This window comes from Leopardus geoffroyi, chromosome A2, assembly GCF_018350155.1.
Source record: "Leopardus geoffroyi isolate Oge1 chromosome A2, O.geoffroyi_Oge1_pat1.0, whole genome shotgun sequence".
Taxonomy (NCBI): Eukaryota; Metazoa; Chordata; class Mammalia; order Carnivora; family Felidae; genus Leopardus; species Leopardus geoffroyi.
Genome location: NC_059331.1, coordinates 210,697 through 232,142, shown reverse-complemented (window position 1 = coordinate 232,142; position 21,446 = coordinate 210,697). Strand labels below are relative to the sequence as shown.

Sequence of the window (21,446 nt, the reverse complement as noted above, 5' to 3'; positions counted from 1 at the left end):
CAGAGGCGGGCAGGCTGGACGCCAATGCTGTCGTTTATTGCGCGGAATGGGGGTGTGGGGGTTAGGGGCGTGGAGCGCGGTGGGGGCGCTGCTGCCTCGGCCCGTCGGTACATTCATCACGGCGGCCCGGCCTCACCTCCGACCCCCGCGCCCGGGCGCAGCCAGGACTGCCCGCCCCTGGGCGCCGGAGGGGGCGGGGTGTGCCCGCTCCGGGGGGAGGTCACCGTGGGCCGCGCGCGCGTGCGCGCGCGCGCGGACGGGGTCGGGGAGAGGGTGGGGTGGGGGGGCCGGGCCGGTTATTGCGTGAGCGCGATGGGGGCAGCGGGAAGCCGGGGGGCCAAGTATTGCACTTAAAAAACAGAATCCTCATCGGACGGGCCACCTACGAGGGTGGGGGCGGGCAGGACTCCACAGCCATCTCCTTTCGGCCACGGGGCCGTCCCCGTCCCCGCTTCACAGTTGGGGGAACTGAGGCACCGAGGTGAAGGGGGGGCCCCCTCGCACGCACTCAGGCGAGGCCGCCGCCGGGGGCAAGGACGATGTGGGTGGGCGCAGGGCGATGAAGGGCACGGCGGGGGCTCGGAGGGGGCTGCCGCGCCGCCCCGGCCCGCGCGTCCGACTACAACTACCTAGGACTCCTCTATGGCTTCTGGGGCGGGCGGCCGACGACGGCCGGGGCAGCGCGCGATGGCATGGCTTTGGTGTGGATGACGGCCCCGCCCCCGGCCCGCCTGGGCCCGCGGGGCGGCACGGCGAAGGTCACAAGTTGGACGAGAGGCGCGAGCGCGCGGAGTCCAGGGGGTCGAGGCCGCCGGCGGCGCCGGGCGAGGCCGAGTCCCTGCGGTCCGGGCTGGGCGCGGCGGCTCGGGTGGCGGGCGCCGGCCCCAAGCGCGGCGTGGAGCTGCTGGCCGGACGCGCGGAGGCCGCGGGGCCCGGGCCGGGCGCGCCGTGGGGCAGCGACGGCTGCGAGGCCGACAGCGGGCGCGAGGCGCGGCTCAGGCGGCGCGCGGGCAGCGCGGGTCCGGCGCGGGGTGCGGCGGGGGAGCCGGGCGCGCCGCCGTAGGGCGAGGTCCGAGGCGCCCGGGGGCTGGCGGGCGCGCCCGGGGGACTGGCGGCGGGCGCGGGTCCCGGCGAGGCGGCGGCGGCGGCGGCGGCGGAGGGCGCGGGCCCGGGCCCCGGGGGCGGGCGGCGCACGAGGCGTGGCGAGCCAAGGGCCAGCGGCCCCACGAGCGGGCGCGCCACCTGCGGGCAGAAGCTCATGGCCACGGCCTGCTGCAGCGTGGCGATGGCCGAGGTGACCTGCGGCGGCGGCGGCGGCGGGAAGAGGCCCACGCGCTGGCCCAGCTCTGCCTGCTGCACCATCTCGCGGTCGTATTTGACGATCTCTTGGATGATGGCGTTCTCCTGGTTGTTGAACACGCCCGAGTTGAGATCGTGTTGTACCTTGTGCAGCAGGATGGAGTTCTTCTTGCCTGGGGGCGGGGCAGGGGCGTCAGCGGGCTGCAGCCCTGGGGCGTGTGCATCCGCGCGCGCCTCCCGCCGTGGGTCCGCAGGTACTGGGCACCTGTTCTGTCCATCCAGGGCGCACAGCGCTGCGTGCACTGCGTCAGGCTGTCAGCGCCTACTCGGCACAGCCAGTGTGCGCCACGCCCCCGCTCGTACCTACCTACCTGCTGTGGCTGACACGCACCCAGCACCTTTTGCACAGCTTAGGCCAGAATCTGAGCGCCCGCTGTGCACGACAGGCATGTATGGAGCACCTGCTGTATAGAGCAAGCGCACGGAGAGCGTGCAGCGTAGAGCAGCGGGCAGGTGTCGGACGCCTATGACATGCAGCTGGCACACTCGTCAAGAAACCGTTGCGTGCAAGTAAGCACTCTACACAGCAAGCGTGCATGGAGCCCCTCCTGCCTACAGCAAATGGGTACCGAGTGTCTTCTGTGTGTAGTGTAGCCAGCAAAACTGAGCACCTACTGTGTACAATAAGCACGCATGACCTGCTGCTGTATGTAACAGGCAGGTATGGAGTACCTACTGTATACAGTAGTCATCAAGTACTTGTGCGTAGCAAGCACATTAGAGCACCTACTGCATAGGCAAAGCAGGCATGAGACACCTACTGTATACCTCCAGCATGCCCGGGGCACTTCTTGCATACAGGAGACACGTATTGCACACCCACGGTGTACAGCGAGCACTTAAAGTGCCTGCTGTGTACACAAAGCAGGTATGAGCCACCGTAGCGAGCCTGCAATGTACCTCCTACGTACAGTGATCCGTGTATCGGGTACCTGCAGTATACAGCAACACACCTAGAACGCTCGCCTGTACGCGGCCCGGGTGCTAAGTGCGCACCACGTGGAGCGAGCGTATGTCGAGAGCCTACTGTGTGTCGCAAACGCCTCTAAGCACCTGCCACTCACGGACATGCTGAGCACCTATGTATAGAGCACACTGTTGAGCGCCTGTTGTATGCACACACGAAGGGAACGCTTTCTGTATGCTGGGAAGTCTTTCCTCTGACGCCGCTGCATTCCGCCCAGTCCTTTCCCACTTGTCTTCACTTCCAAAAATAGCACCAGGGGCCACCACCTCTCTGACTCGCCTGTCTAGTCAGCAGCACGTGCTGAGGGCCCCACCTCCCGACCGTCGCCGAGGTTACCCTCTGGCTCTCCCTACACCCGAGGCCAGGCCGCCATCTCTCTCCTGTATGCTACCCTTCCCTGCCCGGAATCGTCCATGGCTCCCTACTGCTCCCAGTCCAAACTCCCATCCGCAGCCCAGTAGGTCCCGTGTACCTGGTCCCTGCCTGCCTCCCCGACCTCCCAGCTTCTCCAGCTCCCTGGGCTCCAGGCCTCCCCCCCCCCCCCCCCAGGCCTTTCTTTGCACATGCTGTGTTCACTCCTAGAATGTACTTTGTCCCTTTCTACCTGGCAACAGCTACTCAGCCTGGCCTCTGCTCAGCATGGCGCAGAAGCCCTGCCACCCCCACCCCCTCCTCTGTGACATAAGCCCGAGGGTGGCCTCCGAGCCAGCCTCTTGGTCCAGCGTCCACACCTCCTGGCACACTGCAGGGGCCACACAAATCTCTGCCAAGTGAGCAGAAGTTGTGCACAACTGGAAACACTGCAGTTGCTCTTTCCTGGGGAACCAGGACTATGTTTGGCCAAGGGACAAGGCAGGTCAGAGAGTCTGGTCTGGGGACTACAAGGGGACTTGCGGTCAGCTGGGACACACCACCTTATCTCGCCGGAGGCCCCGCCGCCCCGCCCCTCCCCGCCAAGAGCAGCCCCCTCACCGATGCGGTCCAGGCGGTCGATGGCGACAGTCTCGAAGGCCCGCCGCATCATGGGGTACTCCTCCAGCACCTCGTTGAAGTGGTCCACGCTCAGCGAGTAGAGGCGGCAGTAGGTGTCGGCGCGCACGCTGGCCGTGCGCCGGCCCCGCGTCAGCAGGCAGATCTCTGCGCGCGCGCGGCCGAGGGAGACGACCTCAGCTTCCGGGCCACACCGCACCCCCCCCCCCCCCCCGGGGTCGCACAGCCGCTGGGCTCAGTCCCGCCTCCTCCCCTCTGCTAGTAGGGCCCTTCCGCAGGTCCTTCCTGACGCCCGCGGCATCACCCCTGCAGGCTCCCCGCCTGCCCCACCCCCTGGAAGGGGGTCCAGCTCTCACCAGCCCCTGGCCCCCGGCTCACCCCCAAAATAGGAGCCATCAGAGAGCTTCATCTCCTTGTTGCCCTTGGTGAGCACGCTGACCACACCGTGCTGGATGAAGTACATCTTCTTGCCGATGGTGCCTTCTCGGATGATATAGTCACCGGGCTGGAAGACCTCGAATTTGAGTTTGGTCAGCATGGCCGTGACAAAGTTGGGGTCGGCGTTGGCAAACAGTGGCATTGAGGCCACCAGCTTCCGGCAGTTGAAGTTGACGATCTCCTGTAGGGGCAGGAAGCAGGGGGTGACACAGGACGCAGGTTTTCGTTCCCGTCTTGCCCTCCCTTAGGGGCTGCCTCTCCTGCAGACCCGCAGTTTCTTCATCTATGAAAGGAGTTTTAATTTTTTTTTTTTTTAACGTTTATTTCTGAGACAGAGAGAGACAGAGCATGAACGGGGGAGGGGCAGAGAGAGAGGGAGACACAGAATCCGAAGCAGGCTCCAGAGCCCGACACGGGGCTCGAACTCACGGACCGCGAGATCGTGACCTGAGTTGAAGCCGGACGCTTAACCGACTGAGCCACCCAGGCGCCCCATGAAAGGAGTTTCAAATACTCGGGCTGAAAGCCGGCGTCTTACTTACAGGGCAGACATTGAAGGGTTTTGCCGCCAGGGGCGAGAGCAAGAAAAAAATGTGCAGCCATACCCTACCATTTAACGCTGTATTAGCAATGCTGGCCAGTGCAATTGGACAAGAAAAAGGCAATCGGAGACACGAGAACGGGGAAAGAAACAGTGACGCTCAATCTCTTTACTGTCTCTTTTAATACGACGGGCCTGGAGGATCCCAAAGACCCCACGTGCGACTACAACATTAAGAGTGAAAGTAGCAAGCGATTAGAAAAATCAACATAAAAACCCAAGAACCGTAAAATGAATCAGTGGTGGCAGAGGCCAGGGTGATGGTCACCCCTGGCAAGGAACCTCTGAGAGGGGTGGAAATGTTTCACATTCAATGCAAGCAGTGGGTGCACGAGGGTCTCGCTCGCTCTCATCCGTCCAGTGTGCCCTCACGACGTGGGCACTTTTTCCGTAAGACACATTTCAGCGAAAAGGGGAGCTTAAGCTTAAAAGGAAACTCAACAGCTTTTACGTACACCAACAAAAACCACTCGGAAGAAGACACGACACATGGGAGGACCCTGTTGGCACCAGCACAGAGGGCAAAGTAAGACAGCACGGCACGAGGTCAAGAAGTGTCCGGACCTGTACGAGGGGAACTTGGAGGGACCCCCGAAAGGCACGGCGGGAGGCTGAACACACGGCCATTAGGCAGAGCTCGTCACCGTCACGAGGCGAAAGACGACCATTCTCCCTATTCATCCACACGTGTAACGTGCTCCCAAAGACAACACCCATCAGGTTTGCTTGTTAATTACTGAAGCCACGCAAGGCCGTTCAGAACAAACGAGCAAAAATCGCAGGGAAGCCTGCTCGTGCCGAAGAGCAGAAGGGGCGACTGACCCCCCGGCACACTGAAACACGCCGTGCAGCCTCCAGACCCCGTGCGGGCTTGGCACACAGAGCAGGCGGGCCGGCGGGAGGCACCGGGAGGCCAGAAACGTGCCCGAGCACGACGCGGCGAGTTGAGGGTTGCCCCACAACTTCCGAGGCCAAACCAGACGTCTCAGCCCGAGAGCAGAAGGTGAACCCGCATCCCGTCCCCACAGGATAGCCCAGGAGGAGCCCAACAAGCAGAAGTACAGAAGTGCTATAAGGAAGTGTGGGTGAACCCCCCCAGTTGGGTGGCACGGCAAGCACGTACTGTGCACCTGCTGTTTACAGGAGCCAGGTATTGGGGCCTACTATGTCGGCACGTATGTACTGTGCACCTACTGTATACAGAGAGTGGGCATTCAACACCTACCCTGTGCAACAATTAGGTACTGAGTACCTAGTGTGTGGAGGAAGCGCACAGAGCGCCTGCTGTGTACAGAAGGTAGACACTGACCACTGCACACCCACACATTTAACACCTGCTGTGTACAGCAAGCACTCATAGAGCATGAAAATCCCGCATGGCAAAACACACACACAGACACACTCACACTCAATAAGCAAAGTTAAAAGCCACTGGGGTGCAGATTTGCATCACATGAAGTCCTCCACACATAAAGGATTTGTAAGATGACAAAAGGATAAAAAATTCTGTAGAAATACAAACACAACCTATGGCCGGTTCATAGAAGGAAAAACACAAAACAGCCTTTCATCGCATAAAGAGCCCAGACGCCCCTCTCACGTGTGCATTTGGGGCTGGGTGCCTCACAGCGCTGCTGGCTGCCCAGAGGGACTGGACCCTCCCCTCACCCCTCAGCCCCGTCCCAAATACATGAGCAAAATTCCAGAGGTGCATGCCAGAAACTCAGGGGAAAGAGGAGGGCAGACCCTGGGGCCTCGGTGCCTGGAGGCCCCCACAGCTGGAAGGGTCCAGTGAAGGCAGCTGAGAGCGGTGGCCATGCCTTGGTTTTGCATCGAGGAAGGAAACGGGAGATGTGGCAGGAGGAAGTCAGGACGGGAGCCAGAGATTGTCTGGACATACGTGTTTCTGTAAATGTGACTTTGGAACCGTGTGAGCAAATAGTGATCAAACACGGCTTGCCAGGAGCTGGGGGGTGGCACGGGGAGTGACGACTAGCTGCCAGCGGTGTCCTGGGGTTCAAGGGTGCTGTGGGTTAGACGGGGGTAATGCCACACAATTCTAAATACACTAAGAGCTAGTGCGTTGTGGGGCGCCTGGCTGGCTCGGTGGGTAGAGCATGCGACTCTTGATCTCATGGTTTGTGGGTTCGAGCCCCACATGGGCTCTCTTGCTGTCAGCGCAGAGCCCGCTTCAGATCCTCTGTCCCCCTCTCTGCCCCGCCCCCGCTCACACTCTCTCTCAAAAATAAACATTAAAAAGAGAGAGAGAGAGAGAGAGGAGGGGGGACACAGGGAAGGAGGCCTGTAACGGCAGAGGCAGAGATCGGGGAGAGGTGTCCACAAGCCGAGGGACACGGAGGACTCCCACCAGGAGCCGGGAGAGGCAGGAAGGACCCCCCTCCGGAGCCCCTGGAGGCGGCGTGGCCCCGCCACACCTGGATCTCGGATTTCTAGGCTCCGGAATGTGCAAGAACGCATCTCGGGGGTGTGAAGCCGCCCAGCTGGCGGGACCTGATTACAGCTGCCCCAGGAACTTCGCCAGAGGTCACACGGGCTGTCCCGGCAGAGCCGGCGCCCAAAGCTGGTGCTCGGCAGGGCTCCTGTGCTTAGCGAAGCCCGACCACCACCCTGGGCTCGCCAGCTCCAGGCCGCCTCCCCTCTGTCCAGCTCGGACCCCAGACGGGGTAAGGGGAATCAGGCAGTGGCTGTGGGGGACCCAGGACTTCCGCAGAAGCGGGGCCTGGGGCGCCGAGGGGCATCGAGCGGGTACAGCACGTGGAGACTCACAGAGGGGCACCTGCTGAGGGTCAGAGCCCGAGGACACGTCTAGCTGCAGCCGGGCCAGCCCCCCGCCCAACCCCAGGAAGGAGGGCCCGGCAGCAGGGACAGCCCCGCGGCCCCGCCTCACCTCCCGCAGAGGCCCGTTGAGCTCTCCCAGGATGCTGTCCTCGTCGAACATCTTGCCCTGGTAGCGGTGCTCGTAGTAGTCATGGATCTTCTGGCGGAAGTCGGCGGGCAGCTTGTGGAAGGACATGTACTGCTCCACCTGCTTGTACTGTGTGAGTGGGGGGAGGGGGGACCCGGGTCAGCGGCTGCCACCTCCGGGGGCCCCTGCTGCAGCCCAGACACGCCTGCCAGCTTCAACAACGGCAACAACACGAGGTGCCCAGTTAAATCCGAATTTCAAATAAACAGCAAAAATATTTAACGGTACCCGTGCAATATTTGGCCCATGCTTATACGAAGGTAAGTTACTCTTTGTGTCCTGGATTTTATCTGGGAACCACCCCCCCTGAGAACCAGGGGGACAGCTTGGCTCTAGGCCCTCACAGTGGGCTGGGCCAGACTCCCCAGGTCCCCCAGGATGCCGGAGCCCACCCCAGAGGCTCCCGAATCGGTCAGTGGCCCTGCCTCCCCTCCCCAGAGAGCTTTCCAGAAACCACCGGCTCAGCCCCTCCTGAGCAGGGCGGGGCTGTGGGCGCTAGACGGGTGCCAGGCCCTGCTGTCCCCAGGATGGTGCTCCCAGGGTGCCCCCAGCCCCGTTTCCGCCCCGGCTCCACCCGGACACAGCTGCCCTGAGCTCAGCGGAACCCGTGATGCCAGGCGGGTGGCAGCACCAGCTCATGTTTGGGTGTGAGACCCGTGGCTTCCGGACAGCCGGGGCGCCTGGCACCAGGCCCAGCTGACCCGGCCGACCCAGCCGGCGCTGCTGTGGGACTGGGCAGGGGGGGGGGGGGGGGGCGCTCGCAGCTGCCCAGCCAGGACCGGCCACTAGGCAGCAGTGCAGGACGGACGGGGCTGTGTCCCGGAGAGCCGAGCACACCTCGGCATTGAAGGGGGACACTGAGGCAGGGTGGAGAACTCGAGAAAGGGCCAGCACACGGGGCCTCTGCCCACTCCCCTTGGCCCCTCCTGCACCCCTCCGGGGGCCCTGGCGCCACCCCCCCCAGAGGGGGGCTGCCCCCGCCCAGAGGCCAGGTCCGAGGGGCCAGACATCCTTTTGCTCCCCCAGGAGCCTCCTCAGTGGGTCCAGTCACCCAGCACGTCCTCAAGCGACCCCAGGGTCCCCGGACTCCTCTCTGTGCTTCCCTGCTCTGGCCTCGCCCACGCCGGCCCAGAGACCCCTGGGGAGAGCCCCGCCTCCTAGGCAGCCATGGACTGGTCCCTGATGCGCCATGGACTGGCCTTGCTCCCTTGGGACCTCCCCGCCCCCACCGCAGCTCCCCCCCTACCCCTCCCACCATGTCTCCCGCCCAGGCTCCGGACCGCCCTCCTCCTCAAGGGCCCCGAGCTTCCTCACTGTCTTGGGGACCTTCTAACTCCTCCTAATCGCAGCCACGGACCCCTCTAGGGTCCTCAGCCCCCCACATTGCCTGCCGGGAGCTGACGGCAGGGTGGGCCCCCCCGACCTCAGACCTTCTCCTGGTACTGGCGCCGAGAGGAGTCCAGCGACTGGATGAGGGCGGTGGCGTGGCCGATGAACATGGCGTAGCACGTGGCGCCCACGATCATGCTCAGCATGGTCAGCCAGATGTCGGTCATGCTCTCGGGGGCCTGCCGCCCGTACCCGATGCACAGCATGTGGCTCATGGCCTTGAAGAGCGCGAAGGAGTAGAGCTCGCTCCACGAGTGGTTCTGCAAAGCCACGCGGGGCAGGTGGGCCTGCGGTCGCCACCCCAGGGAGTCCCTTGACCTCGGGGGCCCCACCCGCCCAGCCTGCCATCTAGGCCCACGTCTGGCCCCGAGACTCGCCCTTGTTAACGGTCGGCGTCTCGGCCAGGAGCCCACACAGGTGCCTGCGCCCTCCCTCGGTGGGTTCTTATCTCCTCCGGCCCGAGATACCGCTTTCCTCCTTCAGGGTCAGGGCACCACAAGCCCTCTTCGACAAGGCGTATGCAAGTAAACAGTGGACACACAGGAAACGGTGGTGACATTATGTGTGGTGCCAGAAGCTGTGCTAGGCACTCTGGTCGACAAGCCGCCGCTCGGCGGCTGGGGTCCGAAGGTCTCAAAGTCACCAGAGCACCCAGGCGGTCACTGGGGAGGGGGCGTTCCGGACACTGCGTGCACCCGAGGCGGGCACTGGGGTGGGGGTGGGGGGGGGGGGGTCCGGGGACTGCCGCTCACCACCATGCCGTTGATGGAGACCCAGCAGTTCCGCGGGAAGTCCTGCAGCATGGGCACCAGGAACTGCAGGCAGCCGTCCCAGTGACACAGCAGCAGCATCATGCTGATGAGGTTGCAGATGCGCATCACCGCGCTCGCCAGGTCATAGGTCATGTGGAAGATCTGCGGGCGGGGCGCGGCGTGAGGGTCCCCCCCCCGCCCGCCGCCGCCTCTCACCCACCGGGGCAGCAGGAGGAAGGCGCCCCCCGGGCCCGGACCCCCAGCCCCTGAGACCTGCGACGGGCGTCCCCGCCTCACCGCAAGCCCCAACCCCACCCCCCAGCCCGTTGCCCTCCGAGCTGACGAGAGCGCGTGGCCCAGGTCCCCTCCCTCGGAGCCTCGCCGCGGCCCCAGAAACCGGGGGCCATGTTGCCGGCGGCAGCGGGCCGGAGGACAGTCCAGAAGCGGCTCACTCGGGGCAGAGGGGGCGTGACCTCGCTCCTCTGGGCCTGTTTTCGCCGCCGCCAGTGGGGGCGGGGGGCGGGATCCCCCCTTTACAGGGCAGAATGAAGTGGGGGGGGGGCGGGGCGCGAATGCGTGGAGGGCCCGGCCCGCGGCCCCCATGACCCCGCCCCTCGCAGCCCCTCCCCGAGCCTCCCCTGCCCGCAGCACCTGCCCGCGGGCCGGGCGCTCACCTCCTCCCACTGGTGGATGTAGCGGATGAGGCGCGACAGACGCAGCAGCCGCAGGAGGCTGAGGATCTTGGTGAAGCGCACGATGCGCAGCGCGCGCGCCGTCTTGTAGACCTCGGAGTCGATGCCCTTCTCCACGATGAGGAAGATGTAGTCCACGGGGATGGAAGACACGAAGTCCACCACGAACCACGTGCGCAGGTACTTCTTCTTGATCTTCTCGGGGTCCAGGATGATCTCCGTGTTGTCCTCGATCACGATGCCCGTGCGGAAGTTCAGCACCAGGTCCATGAGGAAGAACGTGTCCGAGACCACGTTGAACACGATCCACGGGGCGGTGGTCTCATCCTTGAAGAAGGTGATGCCCACAGGTATGATGATGAGGTTTCCCACCATGAAGAGCAACATGGTGAAGTCCCAGTAGAACCTGGGGGCGAAGCGTGGGCCGTCACGCCGCCAGGCCTCGGCCCACGCGGCACGCAGCTGCGGGGCGCGCCGTCCCCACCGCGGCACGCGCAAGCACACACGCGCCTTCGAGGGCCAGCCCGGGTCTCGCCTCCTCCAAGCTAAGGCTTGGGCCTCGAATCACGGTGTGTACCCCAACTCCAGGAAGCCCTCCCACCCCCCGATGCCCCCCACTGCCCGCTGGGCCCCCACAGCCTGGGCTCCTCTAGCCGGCCCACGACCTTCCCTCCTTAAAGAAACTGGAGAGGGGCGCGTGAGTGGCTCAGGTGGTGGAGCTTCCCACTTGGGCTTCGGTCACCACCTCCCAGTTCGTGAGCTCAGGCCCCCCATCAGTTTGTGTGCCGACAGCTCAGAGCCTGGAGCCTGCTTGGGATTCTGTGTCTCCCTCTCTCTCTGCCCCTCCCTTGCTTGCGTGCTGTCTCTCTCTCTCAAAAATAAATATTTTTTTAATTAAAAAAAAAAAAAAAGGCAGGAGATCTGGCAGAGCCCAAAAGGTGCCCCCCAAATTGGTTAAAACTTTCCCATGACCAAAAAAGTTCAATGTGCAAGACACAGGGTCAGTGTCCAAAAAACTATTCCGTAGGAAAAAGAAAAGAGGAGACAAGCAAGGAGGAGCGGGGGCGGCAGGGAGGAGGGGGCTATGGAGGAAGGGGCGTGGGCATGCAAGGGGGGGCAGGCACGGTGGGGGACAACAGGGTCTGGGGTGCGGGCTGGGGGCGGGGCATGCAGGGCACACACTGTCCTGAGTAGCAGGGCTTCGAGCGAGGCACCAGGGGGCGGGAGGCAGGGGGAAAGAGGCCCAGGCCCCCCAGGCTGGAGGTGGGTGGCTGGGAGAGGCTGAGAGAGGACATTTCATGCGACAAGTTCTCCTCAAAAAGTGCTGACTGGCGGATTCCACTCCCAAGTCCCTGAGGCCGATTCCACACTCCACCTGGGAAGCATGTACAGGGAAAGGCCTGTCCACTCAAGGGACATCTGCTGGTGGCCGGGCTTGGTGTTCTGAACAAAGCACGAGGACATCCAGATTCAGAAGGGCCACGTGGACAGATGCCCAGCACAGCAGCGATCGAGAAAATGCAAATCAAAACTACTCCAAGGAAAAACTGTTCTGTTAGGTCCTCAACAGTCCAGACAGTAGCGGGGCGCCTGGGTGGCTCAGTCGGTTGAGCGTCTGACTCTTGCTTTTGGCTCAGGTCATGATCTTATGGCTCATGAGACCGAGCCTCTAGTCAGGCTCTGCACTAACATCGAGGAGCCTGCCTGGGACTCTCTCTCTGTTCCCACCCTCCCCGCCCCTGCTCTCGCTCTGTCCCTCAAAATAAATAAATAAGCTTAAAAGAAAAAAATAGACTCATGGTCTTACCCATCAATTCCACTCCTAGGTGTGAACCCCAGGAACTGAAAACAGGAACCTAAGGATACCTGCGCATGCGTGTTCGCAGGAACAGCATTCACAAAAGCCAAAGGTGGAAACTTCGGTGGGGGAGCAGATTCACACAACGTGGCCACCGCTCACGCGCACGCCCCTCAGGTGCATCCACCAGGCAGGCGCACATCCACGGATGAGCGTGTCCACCGCGCACGCGCACGTCCACAGATGACCGTGTTCCCCGCGCACGCGCACATCCCTCGGCCGCGAGCAGGAGCGAGGCGCCCCCCCCCCCCGCGGACAGACTCTGAACACGCGACGCTCAGGGAGGGAACCCGACACAACGGACCCCGTGGGGTGTGAGTCCGCGTGTGTGAAACGTCCAGAACAGGCTCATCCACGGACAGAAGGGGGGCTCGTGGGGGTTGGGGAGTTTTAGGGAAGATGAGAAAGTTCTGGATATGGATGGTGGTGATGGCTGCACAACATTGTGAATGTACTTAATGCCATTCAATTGTATACTTTTAAATGACTAAATGCCAAATTTTATGTCTGAGGCTACGGGTTGGGGGTCTCCGTGATGAGCGGGTGCCCCAGATCTGGGGTCTGGGTCCACACATCTTGTCTAGATCCAGGTAAAGGAGAGTCTCGAATTTTGCACAAAGTCGCTTATTTTAAATTGCTCTTACCGAGTGCTGCAGAGAGAGACCCCCACCCCTGGGTCGCGTCAGCCCTGTGAGCTCTCTCCAGGTCGTCACCCTCCCAGACAGGTTTGTGCAGGGCTCTGCCGTGGGCCCAGTGCCCTCCCCGTCACGGTGGGGGTCCCCACATCCACTTAGAGAAAGCTCTGTCACCTGTGGGCGGGACAGGCCCCAGAGGCCCCCCAAGGCTGCGGCTCCCTGGCTCCTCCTGCTGGCTGGCCCGCTGGAGGGGCAGAGGAGGGGTCCATGGGCCGCAGCGTTCGCCCAAATTAGCACAAATAAATAACAAGCCATAAGACCCAGGGGTGCCTGGGTGGCGCAGTCGGTTGAGCATCCAACTCTTGATTTTGGCTCAGGTTATGGTCCTGGGGTCCTGGGACTGGGCCCCGCTTTGGGCCCCATGCTCAGCGAGGAGCCTGCTTAAGATTCTCTCTCCTCTCTCTCTGCCCCTGCTGGCTGAAATACATGTGCTCGCTCTCTCAAAATAAGTAAACTTAAAAAAAAAAAAAAAAAAAAAACTTGAAGAAAAGCCAAAGGCTGCAGACTGGCTTGGCCACAGTGAGCTCTGTGTTTTGGGAGCTCCTTTCTGGGCAGCGCTGCGGGGAGCAGCAGTTAGCCCCGTGTGTGCCGGCTGGCCCAGGCCCTCCACTTCGGGGAAGTGATCCCAAGGAAACTGTCCAAGAGGAAGAGAGAAAAATTAAAAAGCAATTTGTACCAAGATGTTCACAGTAGCTCAGTCTTCGAGAGCCAAAGGCTGGAAGGCACCCAACGTCTAACACCTCGGTGGCAGCGGCCAGACCCGGGCTGACACCCAGTTCTCTGGGCTGTTGGTGGGTGCGGCCATGCGCCAGTCCCACAGCCCCTGGGACCCCCACTCTTCTCTCCACCGGGGAGAAAGGGGCCGGGGAGTGGCAGCCTGCGAGGGCCCTCCAGGAGCCTGTCCCACCCACACCTGCAGCGGGAGCCTCCTCTCTGTGGTGGTCGTGAGGCCCGGCTGGGCTGTGATGGGAGGGCCTGGGGATGGGGACAAAGACCTGAAGACCTTGAGAGCTAAAAGGACTGAGTGCCCTGGGGATGAGTATTAAGGGCAAAATCGAATGGCTGCTAAAAATTCAGGACCTTCCTTTGCCTGAATCTAGGCAGGGTGTGGGGCGCGGGATGAGGGGCCCCACCTGCCTGCTGCCCCTGCCCCCCACCCTCCCTCCCAGCACTTCCACGGTAGTCCCACCCCTCACCCTCCCCCACTTCCGGCACACGCCTGGGGCAGAGCAAGAGGGAAAGAGTAACTGAGAAGGCCAGAGGACCTAGAAACCAAGGGTGGGGGGCGGTTAGAAACCACCAGGGGGAGTCTAGAAACAATCTAAATGGCCAGAGTGCAAGGTGGCTTCACAGGGGACTCTTCACAGACATTCCCTCCCTTTGTTCCTGGGATGAGGGTAGGAGCACGCATCACACTTCCCCACTGCCAGACCAGAGAGGTGGCCCCGCCAGGGAGTGGGGGCAAAGAACCGAGATCCAGGCCTGGTGCCCTCAGGACCTGTCCTCTGTCTACTGCCCGCCTGTTTAGGCCTGGGGCCCTGTCCACTGCCCCTGGTCCCTGGGGAGCGATCCCTGGTCCTGTCGCTCTATCCGGGCTGTCTTCCCAGGTTGGATGGTGTCCCCTGGGCTAATGAGGAGTCAGACCACAGAGGACAGAGCACTGGACAGGGGCTCTGAAGCAGCTCTGGGGCAGAGTGACCCAATCCCCAGGTCCATCACTAGGGGGCCCCACCCGCTCCAACCGGGATGCCCCAAAAGGGGCCCGAGGCCCTGACCCTTGTCCTCACCAGCCCCCTGGTCCCCTGGAAGGGGACAGGAGGAGGAAGAGGGCCCTGCACACACCCACCAAGGGGGAACCTAAGGACTGGGGCAGAGGATCTGGTCAGGGGACAGAGGAACCCCGGTCCTCCCCCTAAGCCCCTCCCCTTCCCCTCCCCTGACCTCCCTCCTGGGCCGCACAGCCTGGGACTAACCATTCTCCTCTGAGCCTCAGTGCCTCATCTGCCCAATCCTGGCAGCCCTCCCTCAGTGGGCCACCCCAGCAGGACTGGGGCCCAGGGACTACAAGGGCCTCCCCAGGCAGCCAGCAGAGGCCTGGCTCACGGTCAGCTTTCAGCTACCCAGGGCCTTCAATGACCGTAATTAAATCCCATATTTTAAAATCTTCCCTAACATGGCTCAGTCAGTTAAGCATCCCACTATATATATACATATATATATATATATATATATATATATGTACATTTGTTAATGTTTATTTATTTTTTGAGAGAGACAGAGCATGAGCAGGGGGAAGGGAAGAGAGAGAGAGAGGGAGTCACAGAATCCGAAGCAGGCTCCAGACTGAGCTGTCAGCACAGAGCCCGACGTGGGGCCCGAACCCACGAACCCTGGGATCATGACCTGAGCCAAAGTCAGCCGCTTAACCGACTGAGCCACCCAAACACCCCTAAGCGTCCGACTCTTGATTTTGGCTCAGGTCGTGATCTCACGGTTTGTCAGATGGAGCCCCACATGGGGCTGACAGCTTGGAGCCTGCTTGGGATTTGTTCTCTGTCTGCACCTCCCTGCTCGCACGGTCTCTCTGTCTCTCTCTCAAAATAAATAAATAAACATTAAGAGAAAACATCTTCCCTGACAAATAACAATGAGGCCCCACAGGGGCCGCACCGGATCCCTTGGTTCCGTCTCCGGCACAGCCCCGGGAGGGCAGCGGCCTTGTTGGCTGAGTGACACAGGCTCAGCCCCGGGGACACTGGGACGACGCAGGGTCTCCCAGGGAGCTCGGGGCTCGACAGCCATGACCCCCAGGCCCAGGACGTCTCGGCTCCAGTGCCCTGCCGCTGGGAGAAGGTCCTGGAGCCCTGTCCCAGATGCACCCGCGTGCGCCCACGGGGGCACGGGACTTCAGCTGGGGCCCCCGCCCTGAACGGCGAGTGCTGAGGGACAGAACACAGGTGCAGAGACTGGCAGGCCAGGTAAGGGCTGTTGAACCAAGGCAGCCCGCCACCCCCCACCCCGCCGCAGGATCCCAGCACGAAGAACCTGGCAGGAAGCAGTCCAGGAATTACAAATCAGGCAAATCTGAAGGGATTAGGGCCAGGGCGGGCAGGAGCCCTCCCTTATGGAGTTTCAAATCCGAGTCGAGTGTCAGGGATTAGGAAAGGAAGACACCTCCCGGAAAGATCAGCGGATTCCTGGGTGAGCCCAGGCCCGGGCAGGCTGTGGGGGCAGGGTGTGTGCCAGGCTTGGAGGACAGTTGGCCACCACACAGACCCAGCTCTCCCTCAGAGCCCCAGGCTGGGTGGGGGAGACAGACATTCCACACCAACAGATAAGTGAGTGGGATGCTTCAGAGTGGGTGGGGAGGGCTTCTCAGAGGGCATGGCACTTGGGCAGGCAACGGAGAAGTAGCTGCTTGACAGAGTTCAGGGGACCCTGCGCCCCACGCAGAGGAGGCAGCAAGTGCAAAGGTCCTGTGGCTGCAGTGGGGTTTCCCCTCTCAAGGCTGGCCAGGTGGCCTGGTGCTAGAGTAGGCACGAAGGGCTGAGGGCAGGAGCTGGGTTCTGCAGGCCCTTGGGAGGCCGTAAGTGAGAGGGAAAGACGGACAAATGTACCTTGAGAGGCCCATGCTGGCAGTGGGGAAGTTAGGAAGGGGGCAGGAGGGAGATGGAATGGCCTGTAGTGGCTGGACTTGGGGCCGGCTTCTTGACGGGGAAAAGCGAAGCAGGGTCTGGTCTGAGGAGGCCCAGTCCCCATGATGTTGGAGCAAGGGGGTTGGAGACATGAGGTTTTTAAAGCAGGGACCAGAAATTCCAAATTCTGGCAGGAGTCCCCTGGAGAGAGGAGGGGGACCTCGGCCACAGATGGCCTCTCACCCTTCATATGGATCCTGGAGCTTCCTTCCTTCCACCAGGTGGGCCCTGGGCCTCAACCCTCACCTGGGGAAGTGGATTTGTCCCCTGTCCCCACCCCACGTGCCTCCGTGCTGGGTCTGGAGCCAGGGAAACCCTTGTCTCACCCCTGCCCCTGCCCCCCCACCCCGTCCCCGTCCCCGGATAATGCAGGATTTATTCCCGCGAGTTAATGCGGGGATTTGCAGACAATGCTCCCACACTGATCTCCCTCGGATCCGCCAGGCCATCTGGGGTAGGAGACAGGGGCCTCCAGTCCCATCCGGTTCTTCAGACCAGCCCCTCCACCGGCCCAGTCCCCTGGGGACCCCAGAGGACGTGACACAGATCCAGGTCAGCGTCCACTGGTCCCGGCTGGAGGGGCAGGAAAGGGTGGACTCATCTCTTCCCCTCACACGGGGCCTCCCAGCGGTGGACAACTGGGGATCACTGCAGGAAAGTCGGCAGCAGCGGCAGGGACTCAGCTCAGACCTCAGAGGCACTTACAGACAGGAGCAAGTTGAAAGCCCCTCGCCCAAACTTTCCAGACCTGCCCGGGCCCCCCGGGCCCCGGGCCCGCCTCAGTCGCCAGAGTGACAACCGCACGAGGAGGCGGTGGGGGAGAACAACCCAGAATGAGTGATGGTCGTCTCTGCCGGTCCCAGCCGGGCCCCGCAGGGGCCACCCTTGCTGGGGTCCCCCTGCCCACCCGCCGTTCCCCCGTGAGCTTCACACCCGTGGGGCCTGTTGCCCTCTAGAAGCAGTGCTGGTCCAGGTGAAAGGAACAGGAATTAACCGTACTTATTTTCTCGTGTTTTTGGAGGGGAGGGGACTCCGTGAGGTGCCGGCTGTGACTGTGGCCCTCCACACCGGCCCCGTGGCTGCCCCCCTGCCTCGCACTCTTATTCTGACACCTGTTCCCATCCGGGCACGGACCTCAGGGTGCCCAGAAGGAACACCAAGCCTCCCAAGCCCAAACTGTTCCCTCTGTCCCTTGGACCTGTTTCTCCGCCTGCTCCCCCCACCCCTGCCCCCTGCAAGCCCCTCTGGAACAGGTCCCCGGGCTTTTCCGTCCTGGCCCTGGTGCCTCCCACATGCCCGGTTTCCGCGCGGAGAAACAGCCTCAGAAGGGGTTGGGCTGGTCCATCGCAGCCCAGGGATGGGCACCACGGAGCGCCTGTGTGAGCTCAGCGAGCTCGCAAACACCTGAGACCCCAGACGTGACAGGGACCTCACGGGCCCTCAGGCCCACGGCAGGCGCTGAGGGGCAGGCAGGCCAGCAACATGAAGTGGAAACGGCCGCTTCGGGGTGTGCCGGCAGCGCGTCCGTGAGACAAGGCGGCAGTGGGTCAGAGCTGGGGTGCGGGCAGGGGTGGGGAAGGGGACAGCGTGTGCCAAGGCTGGTCGTTCCAGGGAAGCAGGGGGAGGGGCCGGAATGGCATAGAAAGTCACACACCCCCGTTTGCTCACACCACCGCCTCTCACGTTTGGGGAAACCAAGGCGGGAGGCCCAGAGAGGACGCGAGCCCAGCCGCAGGCAGCACGGGGCCCTCTGCAGACGGCTGCCTTCTGGCCTTTCCCCCGGACGCTCTCTCCTCCCGGACACCTTCCTCTGTCCACTCCCACGTGTCAAGAGCTCCCCCTCCTCGAGGCCCCCACAAGCACCCCACGCCCTGGAAGGTGTATGGCCGCTGGCGCACGAGGCGGTGCCAGGGCGGCTCCAGTTCAGCGGACACCCGTCGTCCCGTTCTCCGTGCCAGGTGGGGGCCGGGCCGATGGGCACGGGAAGGGCTTCACAGGCAAGCAACGGCGACAGCTCAGGGAAGTGGAGACACCCTGGTCTTGGGCAGGCGTGGGGGCTGGCGTGGGAGCCTGCACCTCAGAGTCTCTTTCCGCTTCAAAGCCTGCACAGTGTGTGGACGCAGGCACCGTCGGGTCAGGTTTCAAGGGGCAAGTGTGGAAAAGCGGACCCAGAAAGGCTCCTCCGCCTTTTGCTCCGTGAGCAGTTTCACAAAAACTCACACACGCATAGAAGCACAGCAATGATCTGCAGCCCGCCTTCGGGTACCCCGATATCGCGAACAGTCTCCAGCAAGCCTTTCCCTTCCCGTGTCTTCCCGGTCTGGATGGGACACGGCCAGAGGCTGGGCTACCAGCCTGCCCAGGTGCGAACCCCCGATTTGCCCCGATTCATTGTGTAGCTTTGGGCAGGTGACTTAACTTCTCTGTGCCCTTCCCACTTTACAGCTGACATGACTGAATCAGTATTAGTAAGGCGCTGCCATGGCACCTGGGCCGCCCAGGGAGCCTCAGGAAGCTTGGGGCCTGTGTCCATACTGAATCAGCCCTCCACTAAGACATGGGGGGCTGTAGAGGCCCCACTGCATCCCAGATTGGAAATATCCTGTTTTCAATTTGACCGTGTCTCCCCTAGTCCCCATCCCCCTGCTTGCTCAACCCTGTTTTACAGCTTATCTGCCCAGCCCAGACCACGTGGCCTGCCCAGATCCTCACAGGTGACCATGCTCCAAGTGGCACAAGCACCGGGAAGCCCAGCTCCTCCCCCTGGCATCCCCTCCCCCCAGGCTGTAAGCCGCCCCTTCTGCAGCCAAGAGGAAGCCCAGGGTCCCCCACCGCTGGCAGTGGGCAGGTGGTTGGGGGGGGGGGGGAGGTTGGCTGCAGGCAGACGTGCTGGAGAAGACCCAGGGCAATGGCTACTTTCTGCAGGCACCTTCCCCTGCCCCCCCCCCCCATGTCCCTGATGTCCCTTCCCAGCCAGCTGGCCAGGTCGCTGAAACGTGACTGGAAACACGGACCCAAGTTCTCCCAGCCTGGACCACCTGCACGGAATGGGGAGCCCCTGTGCAGGTCAGGACCATCCAGATGCACCTCATTCGGACACCCCAGGCCCCCCCACCCGTGGCCTCTCCCAGAACTCAAGCCATTGGTCAAGGGTGTCTTCACCCCCCAGGGAAGGTCTGAAGAGTAGGCAGGTGGAATCCCAATCTCTGTCCCTGACTTGTGTGCCCCTGGGGCCTCAGTTCCCTCAGCTGTCAAGCACTGGAGCTGCGGAAGGGTCAGAACAGGGGAGAATCCCACAGCCCCCTTTGCCAGCTCCGGACATCCGGGAGCAAGTGCGGAGCAAGTTCCCGGGTGGGGGCGAGGGACTCAGGCTCCCGGCAGGACCCAGAGCTTGATGAAACCCGCGGTTCCGAGAGCGCCGTGGGCCGCTGTCCGTGGTGCTGAAGCCGCGCCCGCCCTGGGATTCGGCCCCGTGGAGACCCTCTGCGTGCCAAGTCACACCTCCCTGACGGCCACTTCACACACACACACACACACACACACACACACACACCCCTAGGGACCCGCCTGCCCCCTAGATCGCTCGGCCCACGCCCCCTGCAGTCACATGCTCCCCATCACACACATAGCCTGCAGTGATATGCACGCTTCACGCTTGCAGGCCACAGGGCGCGCACCCAGGAACGAGAACCACAAACATACTCAGCCGTGACCCTGCGCTGGGCCTTGCTCTGAGCCTTTGCACCTATCAACCGCCTGAACACAACGTCTACACACCCACTGACACATGGGCACGCCACCCAGTGGCTCCGGCTGCTGCGGCTCAGAGAACACAGCCTGGGGACCCCAGCACGCTCAGCGCCCTCTCCTCGCGCAATACCCAGGCCCGCGGACCGGAACGCGCCTCCCTGAGCTGTGGGCGCAGGTGGAGACCTTGGGAGCGAGCCACGTTCGCTTAACCCCTTCTCCGCCGGCCTCTCCCAGGCACGTCCTTCCCGGGCGCCCTTCCTTCCTCCTTCCTTCCGCTCTGCCGCCTCCCCTGCGCCCACGTTCCCCTCTATTCGTCCTCTCCGCCCCTCCGCGCTCAGACCCTGGTCCTGCGGCTCATGACGCGCGCCCATCCCGCAGGGATGGGGATGTCAGGGCGCGTGGGAGGGGGCGCTCAGGGGTCACCGCGGGAGCCTGCGCGCGCTTCCCAGAGCCCCCCCACCCCCACCCCTGCCCCAGGGCGGAGCCTCGCGCGCCCAGGCCATCACGGGGCGGGTCTCGGACGCGCCCGAGGTCACCGAGGGGCCCCGAGGTCACCCACGGGGCGCGCAGCCCCGCCCTCCCCGAGGTGCTCCAAGGACGGCGCCCCCCTCGGCGCCCGCCGGGGCCACACCTGAAGTCGCTGTACGGGTGGATGATCCAGGCCCCCGCCGACTTGACGCGCTCCTGCTCGCGCTCCACGGCCTTCTGGCTGCCGAACATCCGCAGCGAGAACTTGTTGACGCCGGGCTGCAGGAGCGCGCCGAACTGCCGCTGCATGAAGCTGGCCTGGCTGCCGCGCGGCTCCCCCGCGGGGCCCGCCTCCTCGCTGCCCGCCTCATCCGCCGGCCCCGGCCCCGCGCCCGCCCCGCGGCACGAGAACGACACCTTGGACCCCCGCGCCGGGCCCTCGGGTGCCGCGGGGCTGCACTGCGGCTCGCCGCGCCCGCACTCGCCGTTCGGGCTGCCCTTGGCGGTGCTCGCCGCGCCCGGGGTGCCCGGGCGGCCGCACGAGCTGTCGCGGCTGCGGAGCCGGGCCCGCGGGCCGCTCTCGTCCGTCGCCTCCGGGGGCGCCGCCTCGGCCCGGCCCGGCTGCTGGGGGGGCGCAGGCCCGGGGCCCGGGGGGGGCGCGGGCGGCGGCGGCGGCGGCGGTTGCTGCTGGGGGGGCGCGGGCGGCGGCGGCGGCGGCGGCCCCGACGCGGGGGTCGCGCCCGGGCTCTCCCCGGGCCGCCCGCCGCCCCCGCGCGCGTCCATGGCGAGGCGGCGCCGGGCAGTGC

General features: G+C 63.6%; 1 protein-coding gene across 1 annotated transcript; it reads right to left on the bottom strand.

Moving 5' to 3' along the window:
• Window positions 1-15: 15 nt before the first annotated feature.
• HCN2 (hyperpolarization activated cyclic nucleotide gated potassium and sodium channel 2) lies at window positions 16-21,438 on the bottom strand. The gene is made up of 8 exons (XM_045491107.1): window positions 20,804-21,438; window positions 10,157-10,580; window positions 9,483-9,644; window positions 8,772-8,990; window positions 7,264-7,410; window positions 3,695-3,935; window positions 3,299-3,463; window positions 16-1,472 (listed from the first exon to the last, which is right to left on the bottom strand). Exons 1-8 carry the CDS (start codon window positions 21,421-21,423, stop codon window positions 760-762), a joined length of 2,691 nt encoding a protein of 896 aa, XP_045347063.1. The 5' UTR covers window positions 21,424-21,438; the 3' UTR covers window positions 16-759.
• Between the last annotated feature and the right edge of the window lie 8 nt (window positions 21,439-21,446).

Excerpts from the sequence above, each read along its gene's own strand:
- HCN2 (XM_045491107.1), bottom strand. The coding sequence starts at position 21,423 with ATGGACGCGCGCGGGGGCGGCGGGCGGCCCGGGGAGAGCCCGGGCGCG. Across the intron at positions 3,936-7,263 it reads TCAACGGGCCTCTGCGGGAG|GAGATCGTCAACTTCAACTG; the intron begins GTGAGGCGGGGC and ends CTGCCCCTACAG. Across the intron at positions 3,464-3,694 it reads TGATGGCTCCTATTTTGGGG|AGATCTGCCTGCTGACGCGG; the intron begins GTGAGCCGGGGG and ends GCGCGCGCGCAG.